This window comes from Carcharodon carcharias, chromosome 2, assembly GCF_017639515.1.
Source record: "Carcharodon carcharias isolate sCarCar2 chromosome 2, sCarCar2.pri, whole genome shotgun sequence".
NCBI lineage: Eukaryota > Metazoa > Chordata > Chondrichthyes > Lamniformes > Lamnidae > Carcharodon > Carcharodon carcharias.
This window is the reverse complement of record NC_054468.1, coordinates 129155134-129179029: the sequence shown is the minus strand read 5'-3', so window position 1 is coordinate 129179029 and position 23896 is coordinate 129155134. Positions and strand designations below refer to the sequence as shown.

Sequence of the window (23896 nt, the reverse complement as noted above, 5' to 3'; positions counted from 1 at the left end):
ACAACCTCTCTTTGTGTCCCAGCCTCCTCCCCAATCCTGTGAAGTGCCTTGAACATGCAACATAAATGCAAGTTTCACTTCCCAATCTGACCCAGTCAAGAGACCCAACCCTGAATGGAATATGTGCTTTTATATCTGAAGGATTAAAATACAAAGGGAAGCAGGTTTTGCTAGAACTATACAAATATACATTTGGAGTACTGTTCCAGTTCCGGGCACTGGACCTTAGAAAGGATATCACCTTTAAAGGAATGCAGCATTGATTTACCCTTGTTCCGAGAGTTAGATTATGAGGAGAAATTAAATAAACTAAACTTGTATTGCTCGAAATATAGAAGGTTAAGGATGATTTGATCAAGGTTTTTAAGATTTTGAAAGGAATTGATGGGATATGTAGAAATTTTTTCTGCTTGTGGGGTACTCCAGGACAAGGGGGCATAACTTTAAAATCAGAGCCAGATCATTCAGGAGAGATACAAGGAAACACTTCTTCACACAAAGGGTGGTAAAAGTGTAGAATACGCTCCCACAAAAGCAGTAGATGCTAGCTCCATTAATAATTTTAAATCTGAGATTGATAAGTTTTTGTTAGCCAAGGGTATTAAGGCAGATGGATAGAGAGAGGGTACAGATCAGCCAAGATCTCATTGACTGGTGAAACAGGCTGAATGGCCTCCTCCTGTTCCAATGAACGTTTCAGGATTCAACTCAGCCCCAAGTGTTTCTTGGTTCGACCAGCCCGACCCAGTGTTGCAGTCAAATGGGTGGAGGGGATAAATTGAGGGCTAACAAATCAATCTCCTTTAATCAAGGAATGCAGGAAATTGATGGTCCTGACCACAGTATGCTCAAACTTGGAGTGAGAAGTTCATGTTTACTCCAGTTAATGTTCTGATACTCGTGTGGCATATGGAATGGAACCTGCTGCCCTTACTTGATTTGGTCTACCTATGTCTCCAGTTCCACAACAAATGCCTCTGAACTGCCCTAACTAACCACTGTGCTGCCTAGCCAGTGTAAACATAAGACACGGTGCTCCCAAGCCTGGGCCAAGGTAAACATTGGACACTAATCTTGAGCATGGGACCAAGATGAAGATCAGGCACTGATTATGGTCCCAGGGCCAGGGTAAATATCGGACACTGTGCTTGCAGGCCTGGGGCCAGGGTAAACCAACAATGCCACAGGATCCGATCACATTTTGTTAAAATGCATGAAACTATCTGAGAGTGTGGACTTGAACGTTGGGATTAGTTCATGAAAAAATAGGGAAAGGGTTCAACATCATTTGACTATTTTGCATTCTCCTTACAGGAAGTAGTGACTGGAAAAAGAAAAATAAATCCTTTTGGCAGGGATTTCGGAAACTACAGAAGGGAAATGCAGTGCGGGAATTGTGTAAAGGTAAAGCTATTATGGGGCAGCTTTTCACTTCTTCCCGTACTTGTGCCAACTGTGCAGTGGGGTAGGAACTTCAACTTAAAGGTTGTTGTTCAGTTGCCAGCTCTCCGGGATTGTCCTGGGATTTCCAGGAATTAAAGATTAATCTCCTGGATACTGATTCAAGCTTTTCCCAGGAGAAAAATCGCAGGAGGCATTGAAAAAAACTGGTGCAGCAGCTTTTAATTTGCTTTGAATGGTTTTATTTAATCATATATTCGAAATGGGGAAAAAGATTGTTCGACTGAGCGAAGCATTTGGAGGCGGGAGATCATGTAATGAAATGTCCAGGGTCGATAAGGGTTGACAATCCCACCTAAGCTATTGCAGAGACCCACCCTGTATCTAACACAATTGCATCAAACATATTTTATTGTAGATACTTTCTAGGGTTCAGTGCCACTTCCCAGTCCTCTCATTGGGTCTCTCATCTGTGCAAGCTGTGCCTCTAGCTGCCCAATATCCAGGTAAATGGAGTGTGAGACAGGGTGTTGAATTGAGACCACAATCCCACCCCCCCCCACTCCGCCCCCACCCGCCTCATCATAGTCCGGCTAACTGGAATATAACATGTGCAAGATACATGATCATCAGTAGACAAATGAAGATGTCCTCTATCTGCCTGACGATGAATTACAAAGCACCAGACAGATTTACTTAACATTAAACAAATAAACCAACTGGTCTCAAAACAAGGCCTGTGATTATGGCAGTGGCAGTCATTACTATTTTCCCTGAAAACAAGACAAGAAACATCCTTGTCCTGCTCCAGTCTACCCCAATATTTATATCTAATAAATCCTGTGTGATATACTCCACAGAGCCAAATCTAGCCCAGTCTCTACTGGTTTCCAACTAATTAAAAGAACATCGCACTAAGTGCAGTGGTTTATGAAGAAGGCCCACCACCACTTCAAAAATGTAATATCTTTTCTTTCTGGAGCAGACATGATAGGCCGAATGACCACCTTCTGTGCTGGGAGATTCTGTACTGATTTACCTGATTTTTCAGTTACAGAAAGAAGCAAAACCCCTTTTAGTTTAAGCACTTCAAATCTTGAGATTCTGCTGAGCTTTACTGAGCAAGTCATGTTTTAAAACCTTACCTTCAAAGGCTCTTTAATGACAAATGAAATTTTTTCTCTCCCCAAACCCAATTTTCCTTTTTGACCTTTAAAGGAGAAGATGTTGGGTTTGTGGCCAGCGAGATTACCATGAGTGATGAGGACCGCATTGAACTGATGATGATGGTCAAAGATAAGATGATAACAATAGAGGAGGCACTTGCTAAGGTAACTCGGGGACACCTCTTCTACAAGTTAAAGTAACTGCTATACATATTTGGTTTGGTTTACTTGGCTGTTTTCTTGTCACAGCTACTGAGTCAGAAGGTTGGTGGGTTCAAGCCCCAGTTCAGAGACTTTCCTCAGGCTTGATTCGTTTATTGTGTCTTGTTTTATTACAGCTATTTTTACATTTCGTCGTGCATTAGTGAAATCAGCAAAAGATTTGGGTGTAAGTAGATAACAGCAGAATTAGAGCAATTTTGGGCAGAAATTCTGGTCTGTATTTCCGTAGGCAATTCCAGGCCCAAATATTTATAACTTAACCACCAACGATCATTCACTTCCACAAGAGCAGACTCTGAAGCACTCATGAGGCAATTCTTCCAGGCGTTGCGAATTCTAACTTTGCAGGGCTAATGCTGCTGTTCTCTGCTACTATTACGGATGTCATTTAAATCTCTACTAATAAGAAAAATTGCATTTATAGGGCACCTTTCAAACCCCCAGAATGTCTCAAAGTGCTTTGCAATCAATGGAGTACATGGTAAGTGTCTTACTCTTGTGTTGTAGGAAAGGCAGTAACAAATTTGCACATAGCGAAGTCCCAGAAACAGCCCCACTGGCTGGCTGTGCAGGAATCCCTTAGTGATTCAGCCTGGATTATGTGCTCAAGGCTCTCAAGTGGAACTTGAAGCCACAACCTTCTGACTAATACCACAGAGCCAAGGCTAATTTTAATCGTTATTGGAAAAGTCAGAGAGTCGGCCTTATTTGTTTATTCTTTTCCTCCTGAGTTTCATTTCTTACAAAAAAAAGTTGATTATGATTTATTCGTCAGCTCAAAGAATATGAATGTCACAGCAGGCTGTCGCTGAGCATGGATTCAACTCAATCGGCAGGTGGAGCCCATGAACCGTGGGATGGGTCCTCCGATGGTGGTGTGAGTAACGTCTGCTTAATACTGGTAAACTCTCAGACCCCGAAAATCTTTGGGTGGCCTTGACCCCAGCAGCTACCCCCGTACTGTGCCTGCTGGTGAAATAAAAAAGGACAAAAGACTTGCCTTTATATAGCACTTTTCATGACCTCAGGGTGACCCAGAGCATTTTACAGCCAACTAAGTACGTTTGAAGTATAATCACTGTTGGAATCTAGGAAACATGGCAGATGTGGAAATATGTGCACAGCAAGGTCCACAGCACAGAAACAGCCCATCCACCACAACATTTCCATCTGGCGTTCATGCTCCTCACACCCCTTCTGCATCCTTCTATTCCTTTCTCCCTCATGTGCTTAGCTAGCTTCTCTTGAAATGCATCTATGATGTTTTCTTCATTAAATCCTTCTCACCAGTCTCTGGATAAACAAGTTTCTCCTGAATTCCCTATTGGGTTTATCAGTGGTTATCTTAGATTTATGTCCTCTAATTTTGGATATCCCCAAAAGTGGAAACAGTTTCCCTACACCTATTGTACCTGTCTAGAAATGAACCCCAGCATTGGTTTCCTTTCTTTATTAACCTGCATTGCTATTTTTAGTGATTTGTGTACCCCTAGAATGCTTTGCTTCTCTATTTCGTTATGACTCAACCCTTAAGTATGTAGCCTTGTTATTCTTCCTGCCACACTGTACAGCCTCACACTTATCTATATTAAAATTCGTTTCCTAATTACACGCCCATTCTGCAAATTTATTAATGCTTTCCTGTATTTTGTCACGTTCTTCCTTTGTATATCTATACCGTCAAAACTGGTATCATCTACAAGTTTTGAAATTGTACTTCGAACTCCTGAATCCAGATCATAAATGAACAATAATGATCACAGCACCGATCCCTGTAGAACACCACTTCCCACCTTTTGTTAGCCTAAGTAGCGACCTTTAATCCCTACTGTTTTCCGTGCTGTAGCCAACTTAGTATCCATTCTGCCATTCGTCCCCAACTCCACATATTCTGCCCTTCATTGTGAGTCTACCATACGATGCTTTTAGAAGGCTTTTTGAAAATCCAACTTTGTTATATAACTGCATTACTCTTGCCTACTCTTTCTGTTACTTCTTCAGAGAACTCAATAAGATTGGTTAAGCATATCCTTTTTGAAATCTGTGCTAACTACACTTGGTTGAATATTCAGTTCCAGATGCTTTTCTGTTATATCTTTGAGGATTCTGTTATAGTTGCCACACCTGTGTTAAACGGATTAGTCAATGGTTCTCCAATCACGTTCTGCTATATTTTTAAGTGTAGGAATAACATTTGCTGCCTACCAGTCTTCTGGCACTATTCCCTTTTCTAATGAACTTACATATATTATATATGTGTGTGTGTGTGTGTATTTATGTGATCATGCCCCTGCTATCCTTTCCCCAGCTGCTTTTAATGTGTGTATTTCAATCTATCTAAACCAGTTGTTTTATCTTCTCTAGGCCTGATTAGCTTATCAATTACCTCCTGCCTTTCTATCTTAGATGCCAATATAGCTTTTATTTTATGTCCTCTTCTTATGTCGAGTCCTGCTTGATAGTCTGTCTGGTAAACACAAAGGCTAATTAACATTCAATAATCCTGCCATTTTGCTGTCATTACCTGTGAGTTTGCCTTATGAATCCCGTGGTTTTTTTTATTGATTCAAGGATGTAGGCATCACTGATAAGACCAGCATTTATAGCCCATTCCTCTTTGCCTTTGAGAAGGTGGTCGATGAGTCACCTTGTTGAACTTCTACAGACGTGCTGCTACGAAGGAAGTTGAAAGATTTTGCCCCATCCTATCCTTTTTTCTGTTATTTATGTCTGTAGAATACTTTACTATTTCATTTTATATTCCTTGATAATTTACTTTCATAGCACCTCTTTGCTTTCTTCATTTTTTTGACTTCTTTCCTAACCTCTTTGTATCACCTTTTGTCATCCTTTCTTTTATTCACTGTGAACTTACTGTACGCCTTTTTCTTGAGCTGCAGTTTTGTCCTTATTCATCCATGGTGTTCCATTATTGGCTGGTTTATTTTGTAGTGCAACATTTGTGTCCTATATGAACTCTATTTTATACTGCTGTACCAAATCTTTGTCAAAACTATTTCAGTTTACTTTTCCCAATTCCATTCTCACTCCTCAAAATTAGCTATTTGCTAATTTGTTTCTTCTGATTTTTGACTTTCTTGTGCCATTCTCCATCATTACTTTAAACTTCATTATGCTATGATTGCTATTACCTAGATGCTCCCCTATTCTTACTTCTCTTGTCTACTTTTGTGTACTTCCCATTAGTAGATTTCATATTGATTCTGCTCTTATGTTTCTTGCATGCTGCATAATAAAGGAGACCTGGGGCAGAATTTTTAGCTTGGTGTGCAGGCGCGCCCCCGACCCGATAGGATGCAAAATTGCACAAGATGACGTCAGCCGTGCGTCTCGATGTCATCCCGCGCTCATGCGATATTTCAGTTGGCCGGCGCGTGCAAAATTCAGAAGCGCGCCTGCTGACAATTAAGAGGCCAATTAAGGTAATTAAAGGTGCAATTGTCTCCGATTTTTTTGTGGTCCGTTCAACCTTACGGTTGGCAGACGGGCAAATCGGCCAAGCAGACTTTGCATTTCTCATGAAACCTCATCCAAGGGCGGAATGAGGTTTCCATTATTAAATGAAAGAAAAATGAAAATATATGGGCAGCATTTTTATCAGGTATATGTTCAGGTGAGTGAGTGCGATGTTTGCACATATTTTTCCTAATTTTAAAAACTTCACTTAATGTCTTTCTGGTCTTCAGCCTCTCTGAGGCAGCTCTCTGCCTTCAGGGAGCTTTCTGTCAGCGTTTGCCCCCACCCTGGCAGCACTGAGCGTTTCAGCACGCGTTTCATGCTGGCTGGCCATTAATTGGCCAGCCAGCGTGAAATCGCAGCCAGAGGCCAATCGTGGTCGGCAGTCCGTTGCCCGGCCGATCCCCGGCCTACTGATTGCGCCCGCCCGCCAACCTAAAGATTTTACCCTGAACATGCAGTAAAAACACCTTCAGTACTGGGCACTTGGAATGTAAGCCTGTATTTTGTGTTTAAGTCCCTGGAGTGGACCTTGAACTCATGACTCAGAGGTGAAAATGGGTCTCCCCCACCTACCCCGTCCTTCCCCCTCTCCTTCCCCTTTCCTTCCCTCCTCTGGTTCCTCCCCCACTTCTTTGTCTTTCCTTCCCCTCACCCTTCCTCCTCCCACTCACTGTCTGCTACCCCCTACCAACAATTGACCTACACACCCCACCCCTGTCATATTGGGAGCTATGTCTGTCCACTATGAGCTTCCCTCTAATCTGCAAGTATTTGGTTTTTGTAAGTCTTTTTTTTCTGTTTGCTTCCTCTTGGGACACCTGTAATCACCAATTTGGAGTGCAAAATGGCTGCCATCATCCATTTGGGAATGAATATATACTCATCACAGTACAATTTTTAAATTTATTCCCACTGATTTCAGTTTTGCTTGGGCTCCTTGATGCCACACGTGATCAAATGCTGCCTTGATGTCAAGGGCAATCACCCTCACCTCACCTCTGGAGATCAGTTCTTATGTCTATGTTTGAACCAAGGCTGTAATGTGGTCAGGAGATGAGTGGCTCTGGCATTCTCTGAATCAGGTAGAGCTCGTCAAGCTTACTGTATTTAATGTAAATTCCACTTCTCACCTGTTCAGATATGGGAGCAGCTAGATGATGATATTCAGGATGTGAAGAATGACGATGTCCAAGAGGTGAAGTTTAAGAGGCTCCACAAATTGGTTTCTTCAAAACGCAGATCGAAAAAGAAACTGATTAAAGTGGATGAAATGAAGACTGCCTCTACTGGAGGTAAGCTGGAGGACCTGCCAAGCAGTCTTGACGTGGTGTGAACGAATAATCCAATTGAGAATCAGTACAGTGTGAATGATTAGTTCAGTTAAGAACCTAAATTGTATACTGAGATCAGAAGTGGACCCAGCACTCACCCAGGGGGTGCACACTTGTAAGCCTTCCCCAATCCAAGCAACACCTTTTTACCAACTCAAAAACAAAACACTGTGGATGCTGAAAATCTGAAATAAAAACAGAAAATGCTGGTAATAGAAGATCAGGCAGCATCTCTGGAGAGAGAAAAACAGAATTAGCATTTCAGGTCAATGAGCTTTCATCCAAACCTTTTTACCCCTAGCTTTGTGTCCTGGCCATCAGCCAACCTTCTGTCAATGCTGCTATATGTCCTCTTAGCTATATGCGCCTCTTCTGCAACACTTCATCAAGAACCCTTGTAAATCTAAGAACATTACTTCTCATAGCATTCCTTTGACAATTCAATTGGCCACTTCCTAAAAAGAAAAACTCTATTAAACCTGTCAAACACAAATTGCCTTTGACAATCCATGGTGGCTGTCTTTTGATTAATCAGTTCACTTCTACATTCTCACTAACTTAATGTCCAATTATAGATTCCATGGATTGCCCTCAACTGACACTGCACTAGCTGGTCTATCATTGGTCAATTTATCCTTTACAGTTGCTACATTGGCTAACTTTCCAGTCCTAAAACATAATGTAGGATTGAAAAATTGTGACCAGTGTCTCTGATATCTCCTCTCTGACTTTATCCGGGCCCACTGACTGATCCACCTATAGTTCTGCTCATCTTTTTCAGACCAAATCTCCTTTTTCCAATTAACAATTATTTTGGATGCTCTTTGGCACAAATATATTCTCATTTCCACCATTGTTTGAGGAAAATAAAAGCAAAAATGGCAAATTGTATATCACATTTAGAATATGGCCTGTGAGAGAGTAAAAAAATGGGTAGTAACCCTGAGTTTGATGTCCAAACTCTGCCTTCCCCTCAATACTCTTAAGCGCCAAGGTTTCAATATTAGCCTCTTAAAAGTAGCTTAAGCTGCTTGAAATTGCTGCTTCACCTTCCATTGGGTTAGTTCTCATCTGTAATCTGTAATTTGCTACTGCAACCGGAGATATTAGGGTAATTCACCAGTTGTATGTTCATGGTGGGAGCAAGTTCAAAGGGAATGCAATTTGGGCATAAGGCTACAGTACTGACTCGCCAACTCATTCCCTCTGAATGTGGCTTCCCACTTGAAATCAATTCTATTACCCTATAGGTGTTGGAATTAGTTTGAGAATATACAGTGACATCTCAGTCCTCCATGTGTGTGTGAGTAATTGGACGTGCATGATGTAGTGAGGTTTAGTTGGAAGCCTGCTTTGGACCTTTACAGGTGTTAGTATTACAATAGCTCCAGTTCTTAATTTTAAGAAAAGAGACTTGCATTTATCTGACACCTTTCATGAGCTCAAGATGTCCCAAAGTATTTCACAGCCAACATAAAGTATTTTAGAATACTTCAGTGATGTAAAGTAAGAAGAAGCAGTTTGCGCTTAACAATGTGTCGTAAACAGCAATGAGATAGGTTACCAGATGCTCTGTTTTAGTGATGTTGGTTGAAGGATAAATATTGGCCAGAGCAATGGAGAGGACTCCCCCGCTCTTTGAAATTGTGCTGTGTTCAGCTGGGAGGGCTGACAGGTCCTCATTTTGATGCCTTATCCAAAAGATGACACCTATAACAGCACAGCATCTCTGGCGTACTGCACCAAGGTGTCAGCCTAAATTATGTGCTCAAGTCTCAGGGGTGTAACTTGAACCCACAATCTTCTGCCTTAGAGGTGTGAGCGCCACCACTGAGTCATGAATAACACTTGGAGTTAGAATGTGTGGTCTGCTGCTGTATGGGACTGTTTGTAAAGCTGGAAGAAGACTTGTAGGTTAAAAACAAAAAACTGCGGATGTTGGAAATCCAAAACAAAAACAGAAATACCTGGAAAAACTCAGGAGGTCTGGCAGCATCAGCGGAGAAGGACAAAGTTGACGTTTCGACTCTTCGTGACCCTTCAACAGAACTAAGTAGAAATAGGAAAGGGGTGAAATATAAGCTGGTTTAAGGGGTTAAACCAGCTTATATTTCACCCCTTTCTTATTTCTACTCAAGACTTGTCATGTTGTTGGTGCTTTGAATGTGGCCACGGATAGTGTAACAGTTGGAAGGGAGCATTTGTGACATGCACACTTGACCACCCAATTGATGTAGGAAACTCCTTGGGTAGCCTAAAGTTGGAAAATTTCTAATGTTGCCAACCTTTCATATCTGCACCACATTCTTTGTTGTCCACAACATTTCCCCTTTCTGCTATCGCCTCATCATTATTATTTAGTATATGTAAACTTGGCATATCATTCTCGCTACTTTAAAGCACTATCATTACCAGCATGCAAAGCGGGTGAAGTCGATAATGTGTACTCAAAAATATCGGTATTATGGCATTAATTTAAACAAACAGATGGTCCAATGTAACATGGTTCTCATTGTCCTCATCAGAGGACCTCCTCCCGCCTGTATGCTCTGCTTTAGAGAGAGTCTTTTGCAGCACCAAACAAGGCAACCTCACTTCCTGAATAAGGAGCCGACCCCAGTGCCAGAGGTTTACAGAGCTCTGCTCAAAGCTTCTCCTTCAGACAGCTATTTTACTTCTGGAAGCTGACTTATAAGTGTTTCACTGGCAGGAAGAGGGAAGATCTGAAGGAGCCTGGGACTTAAGTGAATCATAATAAAAACGAAAAATGCTGCAAATGCTTAGCAGGTCTAGTGGCATCTGTGGAGATAGGGACAGAGTTAACGTTTCAGGCTGATGACTTTTCATCAGAACTTAGGTGAGTCATGTTCATTATCTTACAGGGACAATGAACTTGGAAATACAAAAACCCATTGCACAGCATTCCAGTTCTTAAAAAAAAAAGTAACACGGGTTCCCACCCCGACAAGTTCAAACAACTACCAGAGGGCAACGCAAGAAGAAATTTGTTTAACAGGATAACTTGCCTCAACTGTTCTCTCTGAATTATTAGCAAGTTTTGTTGGTATAAAGGTCAAATATATAAGGGTGCATGCGTATTATCTGTCAGTGCACTGATTTCAACAAGCTATTTCATAAAATCTCTGACTCAACTTGTGTGTCCCTGTATAATACTGTGTTGAATGTTGGAAGAGTTGGTTCGGAACAAGTGATCAGTTTAATTTTTTCCTTTCCTCCTGCCCCTCTACCTTAGAAAACACTTGCGATGGAACATGCAATGAACTGTTGGACTCTTTACACGATGAAAGATCAGTGAATTACTTGGGGTCGAGGGCCCTCAAAAAGCAGCTATACTTGAACAAGGCGTCACAGAAGAGGTCTGAGGAAGATCCTGCGCCTCAGATGGCCGTTTGCAGATCCCCATCTTCCAACAGTCTGGAAGGACGGCTAGGAAAGAAGTTTGTGAAGCCTTTTCACACGGCTGCCGAGCACAATATCGCACAGGTTCCAAAGAAATCTGGAAGAACGTCCTCTGACTCAGAATGCAGTGAAGACAAGTCACACAAGATATCCCGCTCCCTGACCGACAGTGAGGTGGGCAAGGGCCTCACTGTTCAGAATCATGGAGTAAGTGGTCATTCTTTGGCAATTGAGGGATGTCATTGGTTAGTCATAAAATCATACGCGCTCACAGCATAGGAGGAGGCCATTCAACCCATTGTATTTGTGACAGCTCTTTTAAAGAGCTGCAAAAGCAAAGTACTGTGGATGCTGGAAATCTGAAATAAAAACAGAAGATGCTGGAAATGCTCAGCAGATCTTGCGGCATCTGTGGAGAGAGAAGCAGAGTTAGCATCTCAGGACAACGATCTTTCATCAGAACGGAGGAGAAACTTCTTCACCCAGAGAGTGGTTAGAATGTGGAACCTGCTACCACCTGTAGTAGTTAAGGTGAATAACATAGATGCATTCTTGGAGAAGCTAGCCAAGCACATGAGGGAGAAAGGAATAGAAAGGTATGTTGATAGGAGGCTTGTGTGGAGCATAAACATTGGCATAGACCAGTTTGGCTGAATGGGCTGTTTCAATGCTGTGAATTTGAAGTAACTCAATGTAAGGGTAAGTAAAACCCATGAGGTGATTTAGATACCAGGTATTCCATAAGACCATAAGATGAAGGAGCAGAAATAGGCCATTCAGCCCATCGAGTCTGCTTCACCATTCAATGAGATCATGGCTGATCTGATAATCCTCAACTCCAATTTCCTGCCTTTTCCCCATAACCTTTGATTCCCTTACTGATTAAAAATCTGTCTATCTCAGCCTTGAATATACTTAACGACCCAGCCTCCATAGCCCTCTGCGATAAAGAATTCCACAGATTGACTACCCTCTAAGAGAAGATATTCCTCCTCATCTCTGTTTTAAGTGGACACCCCCTTACTCTGAAATTATGCCCTCTGGTCCTAGACTCTGCTACAAGGGGAAACAACCTCTCAGCATCTATCCAGTCAAGCCCCCTAAGAACCTTATATGTTTCAATAAGGTCGCCTCTCATTCTTCTAAACTCCAATGAGTACAGGCCCAACCAACTCAACCTCCCCTCATAAGAAAATCCCTCCATCCTTGGGTTCAACCTAGTGAACCTTCCCTGGACTGCCTCCAATGCCAGCATATCTTTCCTTAGATAAGGGGACCAAAACTGTTCACAGTATTCTAGGTGTGGTCTAACTAGTGCCTTGTATAGTTTTAGCATTGTACGGTTTTAGTATTCAACAATATGCATAAATAGACACAGCGAATGAAATTAAATGCAGACAAGTGAGCCCTGAATTTCCTCTACATTTGTGCCCTGATACTCTACTGAAAAACTTAATCAATTGGCGGGGCGGGGGGGGGTTGCTTAGGGAATCATCTCTTGGCAGTTTCAGAGAATTAGGTACGTTATTGTACACACTGTGAATTTCTGATCTCATTTCTCTTGAAGGGGCTCCTTTAGCTGTAAGTTGCCAATTCGGACACAGCAAGATCCCACAGATAACCGTAGAATTGCCGAGAGGTGGTTCCTGTTCCAGTTTGTTCCATCGCTGCTCTTTGTGGGATCTTGCTGTGCCCAAATTTTGACCACTTTATTTCTCTACATTACAACACTGATGACATTTCACCCCCAGTTTCCTGAGGAGGTGATGGTGGATCACCTTCATAAAACGCTGGTAGCAGCAGTTTGATGCAACTGAGGAGCTTGCGAGGCTGCTTCAGAGGACGGTTAAGAATCCAGCATATTGGTTTGGGACTGGAATCACTTATAGACTGCTTTCATTCTCCAAAGGACATTAGTGAAGCAGTTGGATTTTTATGATAACCTGACACTCACTTTTACTGATGCTAGCTCTTTATTTCCAGACCTTTTATACTGAATTCAAATCTTGAAACTGCCATGGCAGGATTTGAACTCTCATTCTCTGGACTATTAATCCAGGCTTCTGGATTACTAGTCCAGCAATATAACTACTACATTACTGTACTCCATATCAATATAATTAAGAAACATCATTATAAAATAAAGCTGTCACAACGAATGTGTAAGTTGGTTGGCTCTAAGATGTGGAAACTGGCAATAAGAATTCAGCCCAATTTGGTAGCCACTGTTCCACCCATTTCTCTGGAAATGTGTATTCTAATCCAAACAGATTGCCTCGGTTTCATGGGAGAGATGCGAGATGTCCACTGGGTCCCATGAATGAAGTGACAATGTTCTATTCTATCCCACTAGTGCATTGGTAAAGAAGGAGTCAGCAATGAGAAAGCGGGCACAGCGAAATCCCCCACAAATTCACGGAAATCACTGAGCAGGAAGGTCAAGTCAGTAAAAGAGACGGTGAGGAGGAAGATTACAAAGACATACAGTGGTACTGCTCCCCACCAGGTAAGTAAATCCCCTCCACCTCTCCACCCATCTTTAAGACCATCCTCAAAATCCACCTCTTTGACCAAGCTTTTTAGTCACTCCACCGAATCATCTCTCCTTCCTCATCTCAGCAACAGTTTTTCCTCATGTCTTCACATGAAGTGTCTGAGGACGTTTTTTTCTATGTTATAGGAACATAGGCCAGAACATTGCTGTCGGCATGCAGGGGTAGGGGCGGGGTGAGGGCGGGCCCGACACACCGACGTGCAAAATGACGCCTGATAATGTCGGTCGTGCATCCCAACGTCATCACGCGTCATTTAGATATTTAGTATAGCTGGCGCGCATCGGAGGCAATTGTGTGCCTGCCGAACTGTCAAAGGCCTATTAAGTGCATTAATTAACCAATTTAGGTAACTGACTGGGCTGCCCATCCGACCTTAAGGTTTGGTGGGCAGGCAAAGAGCCCAAGCGGCCTTCGCGTTTTTCAGGAAACTTCATCCACGGGCGGGAAGAGGTTTCCTGAAGGTTTAATAAAATCAATAAATAAATTTTGCTAAATTGACAAAACATGTCCCAGTTCATAAATAATTTTTCTCTTTCTTTATTAAAAAATTTCAATATGTACTTAATCTCCCTGAGGCAGCTTCATGAAAGAACGCAGACTCCGACTCTCCCTCCTCCCCCCCTGCCTGCGCAGGTAGCACTCAGCGCTACAGAATGCGTTTTACACTGGGCGGGCCTTAATTGGCCTGCCTGTGTAAAATGGTGGCGTGCAGCTGATCACAGACGGCGATTGACTCCACGCCCGCTCCCGTCTGACCTGCCCAACTTAAGTAAGTTTCTAGCTATAGAAACAGAGTGAACTGTTCAGCCCCTTGAGCCTGGTCTGCCATCTAATGGCTGGTCTGTGATCTAATCCCATGTACTTGCCTTTGTCCCATATCCCTTAATATCTTTTGGTAAGCAAAAATTCAGCAATCTGAGATTTAAAATTAAGAATTGATTTAGCATCAACAGCCCTTTGAAGAAGCCAGTTCCAGATTTCTATCATCCTTTGCATGTTGAACCGTTTCAGAACTTCTCTCTTGAAAGGTCTTAGATCAGAATTTTAGGCTATGTTCCCTACTCCTGGAGTCCCAAACTGGTGGATATATTTTTTCTCTACCTATCCTATTAATGCCCCCTAATATCATGAAAACTTTGATTAATTCACTGCTAAATCTTCTAAATATCCAGAGAATACAATCTTTGTTTGTATAACTGCTCCTCATAACTTTACCCATCAAGCTCAGGTATTATTCTGGTAAATCTACATTGCATTCCCTCTAAAGCCAGTATAGCCTTTCTAAGGTGTGGTTCCTAGAATTAAACACAGGACTCAAGGTATGGTCTATCAAGGCTCTCTATTTCTGTTGCATGACTTCTAGCCCCTTTGATATAAAGGTGAGTATCCCATTAGCTTTTTTTAGTTATTTTCTGTACCTATCCATGGCTTTTTAATGATCAATATACCTGGACCCTTAAGTCTCTTTGAACCTCCACTGTTTCTAACTTTTCATCACTTAGAAAGTGATTTATTCTTTTTTAGCCCAGACTGGATGACTTCATATTGAAATCCATTTGCCACCGTGTTGTCCATTCATTTTATCTATTAATATCGTTTTGTAATTTTATGCTTCCATCTAGACTGCTTATAATGCCCTCTATCATTGTGTCATCAGTAAACAGATGTGTGGTTCTCTAGCCTGCCATCCAAGTAGTTATTTAATATAGTGAATAGTTGAGGCCATAATACAGATCCTTGCAGTTCACACTGGGCACATCCTGCCAATTGTAGTACCTGCCCATTATCACCTACCACTCAGCCATTTCCCTAACCAAGCCAACAATTTGTCCTGTAAAGGCACTATAGAAATGCAGATGATGAGTTTTGATCTGTTGGTTCGCACATGGTTAATGCTTGCACCTGTACAGCACAAAGAGAGATTCAGTACCACCCCATTACGCATGGCCAGCAATAGTATCAGTAAGAAAATGTGTTATTGCTTTAATCTGGCACCCTTGCAAAGCTTGTGGGTTGGATAAATCAGGGGATTAGAGCAGCATCGACCCTTCAAAGAGATTGAGAAATAATTAAATTGGCCTGCACTTTGTCCTTCATTGGACCCCATGTTTCCTGCTCCAGAGTTGGTGGGAGTTCTGTTTTATTACATATGATGAATAGCAATAAAACAAAAGTTTTCTGTTCGTTACCCTAGATGTCAGGGCCAGTGAAGATCACAAGGTCATTGGTGAGAGTAATCTGAATACAAAAGTGAAGCTATCTAGGATCGGAATGGGCGGAAGAAAATTAAAAAATGGAAGAAACTCCATATGCTAAATTGATTTGTTCCCTTTCTCCCCAGTTGCCATCCAATGGAGTGATGTCCACTGCTCAGATTCCAGATCCAACTGATAAGTCTATCCAACAGGACAGACCCAAGCTGACTGGCGGTGGTTCAGTGGAGAGTCTGCGGAGCTCCTTGAGTGGGCAGAGTTCAATGAGTAAGAGTCCTTTCATCACTCAGTTTAAGTGGTCAAACCTCCAGGATTATCCTGGAGTGTCCAGGAATTGATGGTTAAGCTCCACAATACTACTGCAAACAACCAGAGAGAAAATTCAAAGTTGCATTAAACATCCTTTGGTCCATTTGCTTTGAACATTTGTATTTATTGGTTTTAAAAACATTCCAGATGGAGATAGAAAAGGTGTTTGACTAACTGCCAATATTAATCTAATTGGATAAGAAAGAGTCAGTTTGCTTTCCAGTCAGCTGTGGAAAGGCACCATGTCATGAGGATGGATCATTGCGGGAGTGTGGGGATAAGATGGTTCAAGGCGGGAGATAATTAATGAAATCTCCAGGAAACCCAACCAAAGTTGACGACCCTACTTTCAGCAGGGGGGGGGATGTACCTCCACTTCCGAACTCGCCCACAGACTTTCCAGCCCAGAGGCTCCCAGTGCAAGCCCTTTTACCAAGATTCTTCACCTCAAACAAAAGAGACAGAAAACCAAGAAAGTCCCTCTTTCACACTGTTACACTGGATCTACACCCACTATTGTTACTACAGGTCTGTTGACAAGCCACAGGAGGACCCCAGGGAACCATCGTAACAGCAATCTGCCCCATTCTCCTCTTCACATTACCTGGGCAACAACGATTCGCTGAGAAGAAATACTTTCCTTTAGAGATTTTTATCTCTCCTTAACCAGGCAAAAAGTAGAAGGAGTCATGTCACTAGCTCAAGCTCAGAAGGATGAATTGGAGGTTACCATTTGTGAAACCCCATGTCTCCTACAAATGCTAGCCAGAAGTTACATTTCCCAATGATCCTTGCGATGAACTAAGACAAAGGGAAAATTCAGGCCACAGGGCAGATGGAGAATCAGGCCTCACATTTGAAGATGTAGAATTTAACAGCTAAGAGTATCTTCTTTACCTCTCTCTGTTTCAGGCGGTCAGACAGTGAGTACCACAGATTCATCAGCTAGTAACAGAGAAAGTGTAAAATCGGAAGATGGTGAGGATGAGGAATCTGCCTACCAGGGGCCTTTTTGTGGCCGTGCTCGGGTCCACACTGATTTTGTTCCAAGTCCGTACGATACAGATTCGCTGAAACTTAAGGTACTTCTGAATTTATTTGCACTTTTTTTTGTTTTGTATTTCTAGAAGGGATCCAGAGGTTTACTTGCCCTACACACCCCGCCCCTCCCAAACCACACCCACCCTCCCAAAACAATTTAGAATTTGCAGTCCTTAGTCAAGTATATCTGGTGCCCAGCTGGCTGTGCTAACTGTCACCAGGTTAGGATAGTCTGTCACCGGAATGGCATCCCCATCACATCAGCGTCCCCGGAGCCAGGTTCAGGCCATACATCTCCAGATCCCATTGAGCTCAGCCAGGTTTCACTCCTTTGTCTAAACCATCCACTACTCCAGGATCACCCTGGACAGCTCACCGTGTCCATCAGACCCATCGCCCATTCCCACTAAACAGCGGGCAAACCACCTTCCTCCCCACCCCCCCACCCACCCTTGACCACCAATGCTAGGTTTCTGTGAAAATGGTTCCCTCTTCGGAAGGGTTGCCTTCTCCTTTTCAGCACTGCTGACCCCGTTCATAAACAAAAACCCAGCCGTGACTCCTTTGCCTCGCTTACTGCTACTCCCTTTTAGGGTGCGTCCCGGTCTCCCCATCATAAGAGTGATAATATTGCTACATAGTCAGCTTACTTCGGACTAATTTGTGACATACCGGGCCTTTCTCTCTGACCTCAAAACCAAGTGAACCATTACATTCAAGGGCACTCAGGAGAAACGCCTTTATCCCAGAGAGTGGTTAGAATGTGGAACTTGGCTGCCACATGAAACAGTTGGGGTGACAGCACTGATGCTAGATATGTTCATGAGGAATATAGAAATATAAGGTAATAATTGTAGGATTAAATGAAGAGGGATAGGAGGAGATTCATGTGAAACATAAACACCAGCATTGACCCGTTGGGCTGAATAGCCTGTTTCTTTGCTGTAAATTCTATGTAAAACCACAAACCAGCACTTCTGTGAACATGTTAACTAATAAAAAATAATGCAGAGAAAATTCAGTCGATTATATTCAATACCATTCAACCAAGCACTAACTGATTCCCTCTGCCAAACCTGGTCAACTTTACCAAAGAACAGTGATAACCCAGTGAAAAAAAATTATAGAATCTTGCAACTTTACAGCACAGAGGAATGCCAATCAGCCCATCGCACCTGTACTGGCTCCCTGAAAAGAGCTTTCCCAATTAACTCCATTCTCTTGGCCTTCCCCCTTTTCCCCTTTTCCTTGTACGTTTTTTTTTGTCAAAGATATTTTTTCAAAGTTATTATGGATTCTGTTTCTATGTGGTAGATTCCTAACTCACCCACTTCAGAAATAGTTTCTCTCTTTTTACATCATCAAAACTGCTTCATAGGTTTGAACTCTATCAGATCTTCTGTGTTCCAATGAAAAAAAACCCAATGTCTCTGGATTCTCCTTATAACTAAAGCCTCTCATCCCTGGCATTACCTTAATGAGTCTCTTCTGTTGCCTCCCCTTGGCCTTGACATACTACAAAGTGTCCAAAACTCTATTCCAAATACAGCCTAACCAATGATTTCAGCAGATTATGTATTAACTCGTTATTTTTTACTCTGTCCCCCTATTAATAAAACCCAAGATGGCTGATTTTTTTTCCAATCTATTAAAGTCCTCCCATTCTGAAACATTTGTGTGTATGAACCCTTAAATCTGTCCATTCCTTTTAAAAGTTTTACCATTTAGTGTTGCATCCTCTCCCATTCTTCAACCTAAAATATATCACTTCACGCTGCACAGCATTAAATTTCACCTGATGCCATTCTGTCCAATCTCTGAACTGATGTTCTCCTGAAGTCATTTGCAATCATCATCCCTTTCAACCATACTCCCTATTTTTTAATGTTGCATGCAAAATTTAGCAATATTCCCTCCTGTACCCAAGTCCATCATTGCCTCTATTATAGAGACAATCAGTGGGCTCAACAGTGACTCTTGGAGGTGAAGCAATGAAAACTAACTGAAGATCAGTTAACCGACCCATGTCTGGTCATTACAGACCCAGTGTCCCAAAAAATGGCTTTACTTTTGAGGCCTTCCATGTTTGCAACCATCTCCTAGTGGACAGGGACTGGGCCCAGCACAGACCACATGCCCCATTTCTTTTGGATATCCTTGAAGATGGACCATGCCGATGATAAAGGAGGAAAGTGAGGCAGGATGTGTTGGAATGCTTCATTTACATGGCAGCCCTTAGCCTTCACTTACTACAGGTGCAAAACTCTCTTGGGGCGGTGCCAGAATTCCCAAGGCAATAAAGGGATGGAGACCCATATCATGATATTAAGTATATCTTTTGTATAAATTTTAGGAAAATCAGCCCCATTAAAATTTATTTTAACTTTGGAAAGTGAATCAAATAGAGGGAGATTGAGACACACATTGGAACAAATGCTAATATAACGCCCTTATTCAAAAAGGTGGGGGGGGGAGAGGCAGAAAGTAGGGAACTATAGACCAGTTAGTTTAACGTCTGTTGTTGGGAAATTGTTGGAATCGATTATTAAAGAAGTAGTAATGGGGCATTTGGAAAGTCAAAATGCAATCCATCAGAGTCAGCATGGTTTTATGAAGAGTAAATCGTGTTTGACTAATTTGCTAGAGTTCTTTGAAGATGTGACAAGCAAAGTGGATAATGGGGATCCTGTAGGTGTAGTATATCTGGACTTCCAGAAGGCCTTTGATAAGGTGCCACAGAAAAGATTAACACACAAGATAAGATCACGCGGAGTTAGGGGTAATATATTAGCTTGGATAGAGGATTGGCTAACCAACAGAAAGCAGAGAGTCGAGATAAATGCGTCTTTTTCTGGATGGCAAGCTGTAACTAGTGGGGTGCCACAGGGTTCGGTCCTTGGGCCCCAACTATTTACAATCTATATTAATGACTTGGATTCAGCTATAGAAGGTACTATAGCTAAATTTGCAGATGACACCAAAGTAGGTGAGAAAGTAAGTAGCAATGAAGAAATAAGAAATTTACAAATGGATATGGACAGGTTAAGTGAATAGGCCAAAATTTGGCAGATGGAGTTTAATGTGGATAAGTGTGAGGTTATCCATTTTAGTCGGAAGAATAAAAAGGCAACTTATTATTTAAATGGAGAGAAACTTCAGAATGCTTCAGTGCAGAGGGATCAGGGTGTCCTCGTGCATGAATCTCTAAAAGCTAGTATGCAGGTACAGCAGGTAATAAGGAAGGCGAATGGAATTTTGGCATTTATTGCTACAGGAAAAGAGTATAAAAATAGGCAAGTGTTGTTGCAACTGTTCAAGGCATTGGTGAGACTGCATCTGGGGTATGGTGCTCAGTTTTGGTCCCCTTACTCGAGGAAGGATGTAGTTGCATTGGAGGCAGTTCACTAGATTGATTCTAGAGATGCGGAGCTTGTCTTATGAGGAGAGATTGAGCAGTTTAGGCCTATACTCGCTAGAGTTTAGAAGGATGTAAGGAGATCTAATTAAGATATATAAGATGCTCAAGGGAATAGAAGAAGTAGGCGTGGAGCAGATGTTTCCCCTTATGGGGCATTCTAGAATGAGAGGCCATAGTTTTAGGCTAAGGGGTGGTAGATTTAAATCAGAGTTGAGGAGGAATTACTTTTCTCAAAGGGTCGTGAATCTGTGGAATTCACTACCTCAGAGGGCAGTGGATTCCAGGACACTGAATAAATTTAAGGAGGAGATAGACAGATTTTTAATTAGTAATGGGTTGAAAGTTATGGAGAGAGGGAGGGAAATTGGAGTTGAGGCCGAAATGAGATCAGCCATGATTGTATTGAATGGCAGGGCAGGCTCAAGGGGCTGAATTGCCTACTCCTGCTCCTAGTTCTTATGTTCTTATCAGTCCAATTCTTGATGTTTAAAGGTCCAAACCAAGTCAGTACTGTTATGACTCCGTAGAGACCAATAAGCTGAAAAGAATCCCAAATGACTCTGACAAAAGGAATTGAGGGACAAGATTTCACTTTTAAAACTTGTACTGTAACAGTCAAACCCAAATTCAGCATAAAATTAAACTGTATAAAGAGACATGCTGTCAAAACTTTTCGTCTTGCACTCAGTGTGACAAAGCAATAGACAAATTGCAAAAAAATGTTTTGGACTGGGGGAGAGCGGATTTTAGTAAAATAAGGCAGGATCTGGCCAAGGTAGACCGGGAACACCTACTTGTGGGGAAATCTACAGAAGAGCAGTGGGGGGCGTTCAGAAAGGAAAAGGGGAGGGCACAGGCTCAATATGTTCCCTCTAGGGTGATAGGAAAGAGTAACAAGCCCAGAGAACCATGAATGACCAGAGATATTCAGGTTACGCTGAGAAGGAAAAGAGAGGCTTTTAGCAGGTACAAGGGGAGCAAATCAGCGGAGGCATTAGTGGAGTACAGAAAGTGCAGGGTGGAGCTTAAGAAAGCAATTAGGAGAGCAAAGAGGGGATATGAGAAAGGTCTGGCTGGTAAAAGTAGGGAAAATCCCAAGATATTCTATAAATATATCAATGGGAAGAGGATAACCAGGGAAAGAGTAGGACCCATTAGGGACCAAGGGGGCATTCTATGGGTGGAGTCAGAGGACATCGGTAGAGTGTTGAACGAATACTTCACATCCGTCTTCGCCCAAGAGAATGAGGATAAAGATATGGAACTCAGGGAGGGAGACTGCGAGGCTCTTGAGCAAATTGATGTATGGAATTGGAGGTGTTGGCAGGCATAAAAGTGGACAAATCTCCAGATCCAGATGATTTGTGTCCCAGGCTGCTGATGGAGGCAAGGGAGGAGATCGCAGGGCTCTGACCCAAATTTTTAATTCCTCTCTGGCCACGGGGGTGGTGCCAGAGGACTGGAGAACAGCTAATGTGGTTCCGCTATTTAAGAAGGGTTGTAGAGATAAGCCAGGGAACTACAGACCAGTGAGTCTCATGTCAGTGGTATGGAAACTATTGGAGAAAATTCTGAAGGAGAGAATCTATCTCTACTTGGAGAGGCAAGGTTTGATCAGAGATAGTCAGCATGGCTTTGTCAGAGGGAGGTCATGCCTAACAAATTTGATTGAATTTTTTGAGGTGACCAGGTGTGTAGATGAGGGTAGTGCAGTTGATGTAATTTATATGGAATTCAGCAAAGCCTTTGACAAGGTCCTACATGAGGGACTTATAAAGAAGGCAAATACACATGAGATACAGGGTAATTTGATAAGGTGGATTCAAAATTAGCTTAGTTTTAGGAGGCAGAGAGTGATGACAGAAGGCTGCTTTAGTGACTGGAAGCCTGTGTCCAATGGCGTACCACAGGGATCTGTGCTGGGTCCCCTATTATTCGTCATTTTTATAAACGACATAGATGACTACGTGCTGGGTCGGATTAGTAAGTTTGCGGATGACACAAAGGTTGGGCAGGTAGTTAACAGTGGTTGGGTGTCTTGGGCTACAGGAAGATATAGACGGGATGGTCAAATAGGCAGATAAGTGGCAGATGGAATTTAACCCTGAAAAGTGTGGGTGTTACACTTTGGAAGGAGTAATTTGACAAGGAAGTATTCAATGAACGGCATGACACTAGGAAGTTCTGAGGAACAAAGGGACCTTGGTGTGTGTGTCCATAAATCTCTGAGGCGGAGGGGCATGTTAGTGTGGTGGTGAAAAAGGCATATGGGACACTTGCCTTATCAATCGAAGCATAGATTACAAAACTAGGGAGGGTCATGTTGGAGTTGTATAGAACCTTGGTGAGGCCACAGTTGGAGTACTGTGTGCAGTTCTGGTTGCCACATTGCAGGAAGGATGTGATTGCACTGGAGGCGGTACAGAGGAGATTCACTAGGATGTTGCCTGGGATGAAACATTTAAGTTATGAAGAGAGGTTGGATAGACTTGGGTTGATTTCGTTGGAGCAGAGAAGACTGAGGGGTGACCTGATAGAGGTGTACAAGATTATGAGGGGCATGGACAGGATGGATAGGGAGCAGTTGTTCCCCTTAGTTGAAGGGTCAGTCACAAGGGGACACAAGTTCAAGGTGAGGGGCAGAAGGTTTAGGGGGAATGTGAGGAAAACTTTTTTTACTGAGAGGGTGGTGACGGTCTGGAATGCGCTGCCTGGGAGGGTGGTGGAGGCAGGTTGCTTCACATCCTTTAAAAAGTACCTGGATGAGCACTTGGCATGTCATAACATTCAAGGCTATGGGCCATGTGCTGGTAAATGGGATTAGGTGGGTAGGTCAGGCGTTTCTCACATGTCGGTACAGACTTGATGGGCCGAAGGGCCTCTTCTGTACTGAGAGATTCTGTAATTCATCAGGACAGATGCAAGAATACCAAATTTCAAGGGAACAATAATTTATACCGCATGAGAAAAAGGGTGCTGATTGGTTGGCAAGTGGACTCTTGTCGAGGCATTGCCATGGAGAATGCACTAGGGAAGAGTTATCCCCCAAGCTTTTGTTCGAATTCAAAAAAGGCAAGTTGACTCTGATTGGTTGAGGCATTGCCATGGGGAGTGCACAAGGGAACAGTTGTCCCCCAAGCTTTTGTTTAATTGAAAAAGACGCAATGACTGGACATGTTCTTTCTGTTTGCAGAGGGCAGGGTCTTGCATATAAATAAATGTAGCATCTAGCAGGCGTAAGTGAGCCACAATGTGGGTCCGATTAATAATCTTAAACTGGTTGTTGGTGTAATTCTTAGCACACCCGGGATTGTTCAGTAAGTTCTGTCCAATCATGGAA

At 42.5% G+C, this 23896-nt stretch overlaps 1 protein-coding gene across 5 annotated transcripts in view; it reads left to right on the top strand.

Annotated features, from left to right (window-relative positions):
- Positions 1–23896, top strand: part of LOC121270980 (SAM and SH3 domain-containing protein 1-like) — a 169419-nt gene that overhangs the window by 127272 nt on the left and 18251 nt on the right. For all 5 annotated transcript variants that reach the window (XM_041176687.1, XM_041176668.1, XM_041176674.1 and 2 more), the window contains 8 exons: positions 1315–1404; positions 2620–2732; positions 3565–3666; positions 7408–7561; positions 10854–11227; positions 13374–13526; positions 15917–16055; positions 17010–17179. In XM_041176687.1, the coding sequence (XP_041032621.1) occupies positions 1315–1404; positions 2620–2732; positions 3565–3666; positions 7408–7561; positions 10854–11227; positions 13374–13526; positions 15917–16055; positions 17010–17179 (1295 nt within the window). The remainder of the gene's footprint in view (positions 1–1314; positions 1405–2619; positions 2733–3564; positions 3667–7407; positions 7562–10853; positions 11228–13373; positions 13527–15916; positions 16056–17009; positions 17180–23896) is intronic.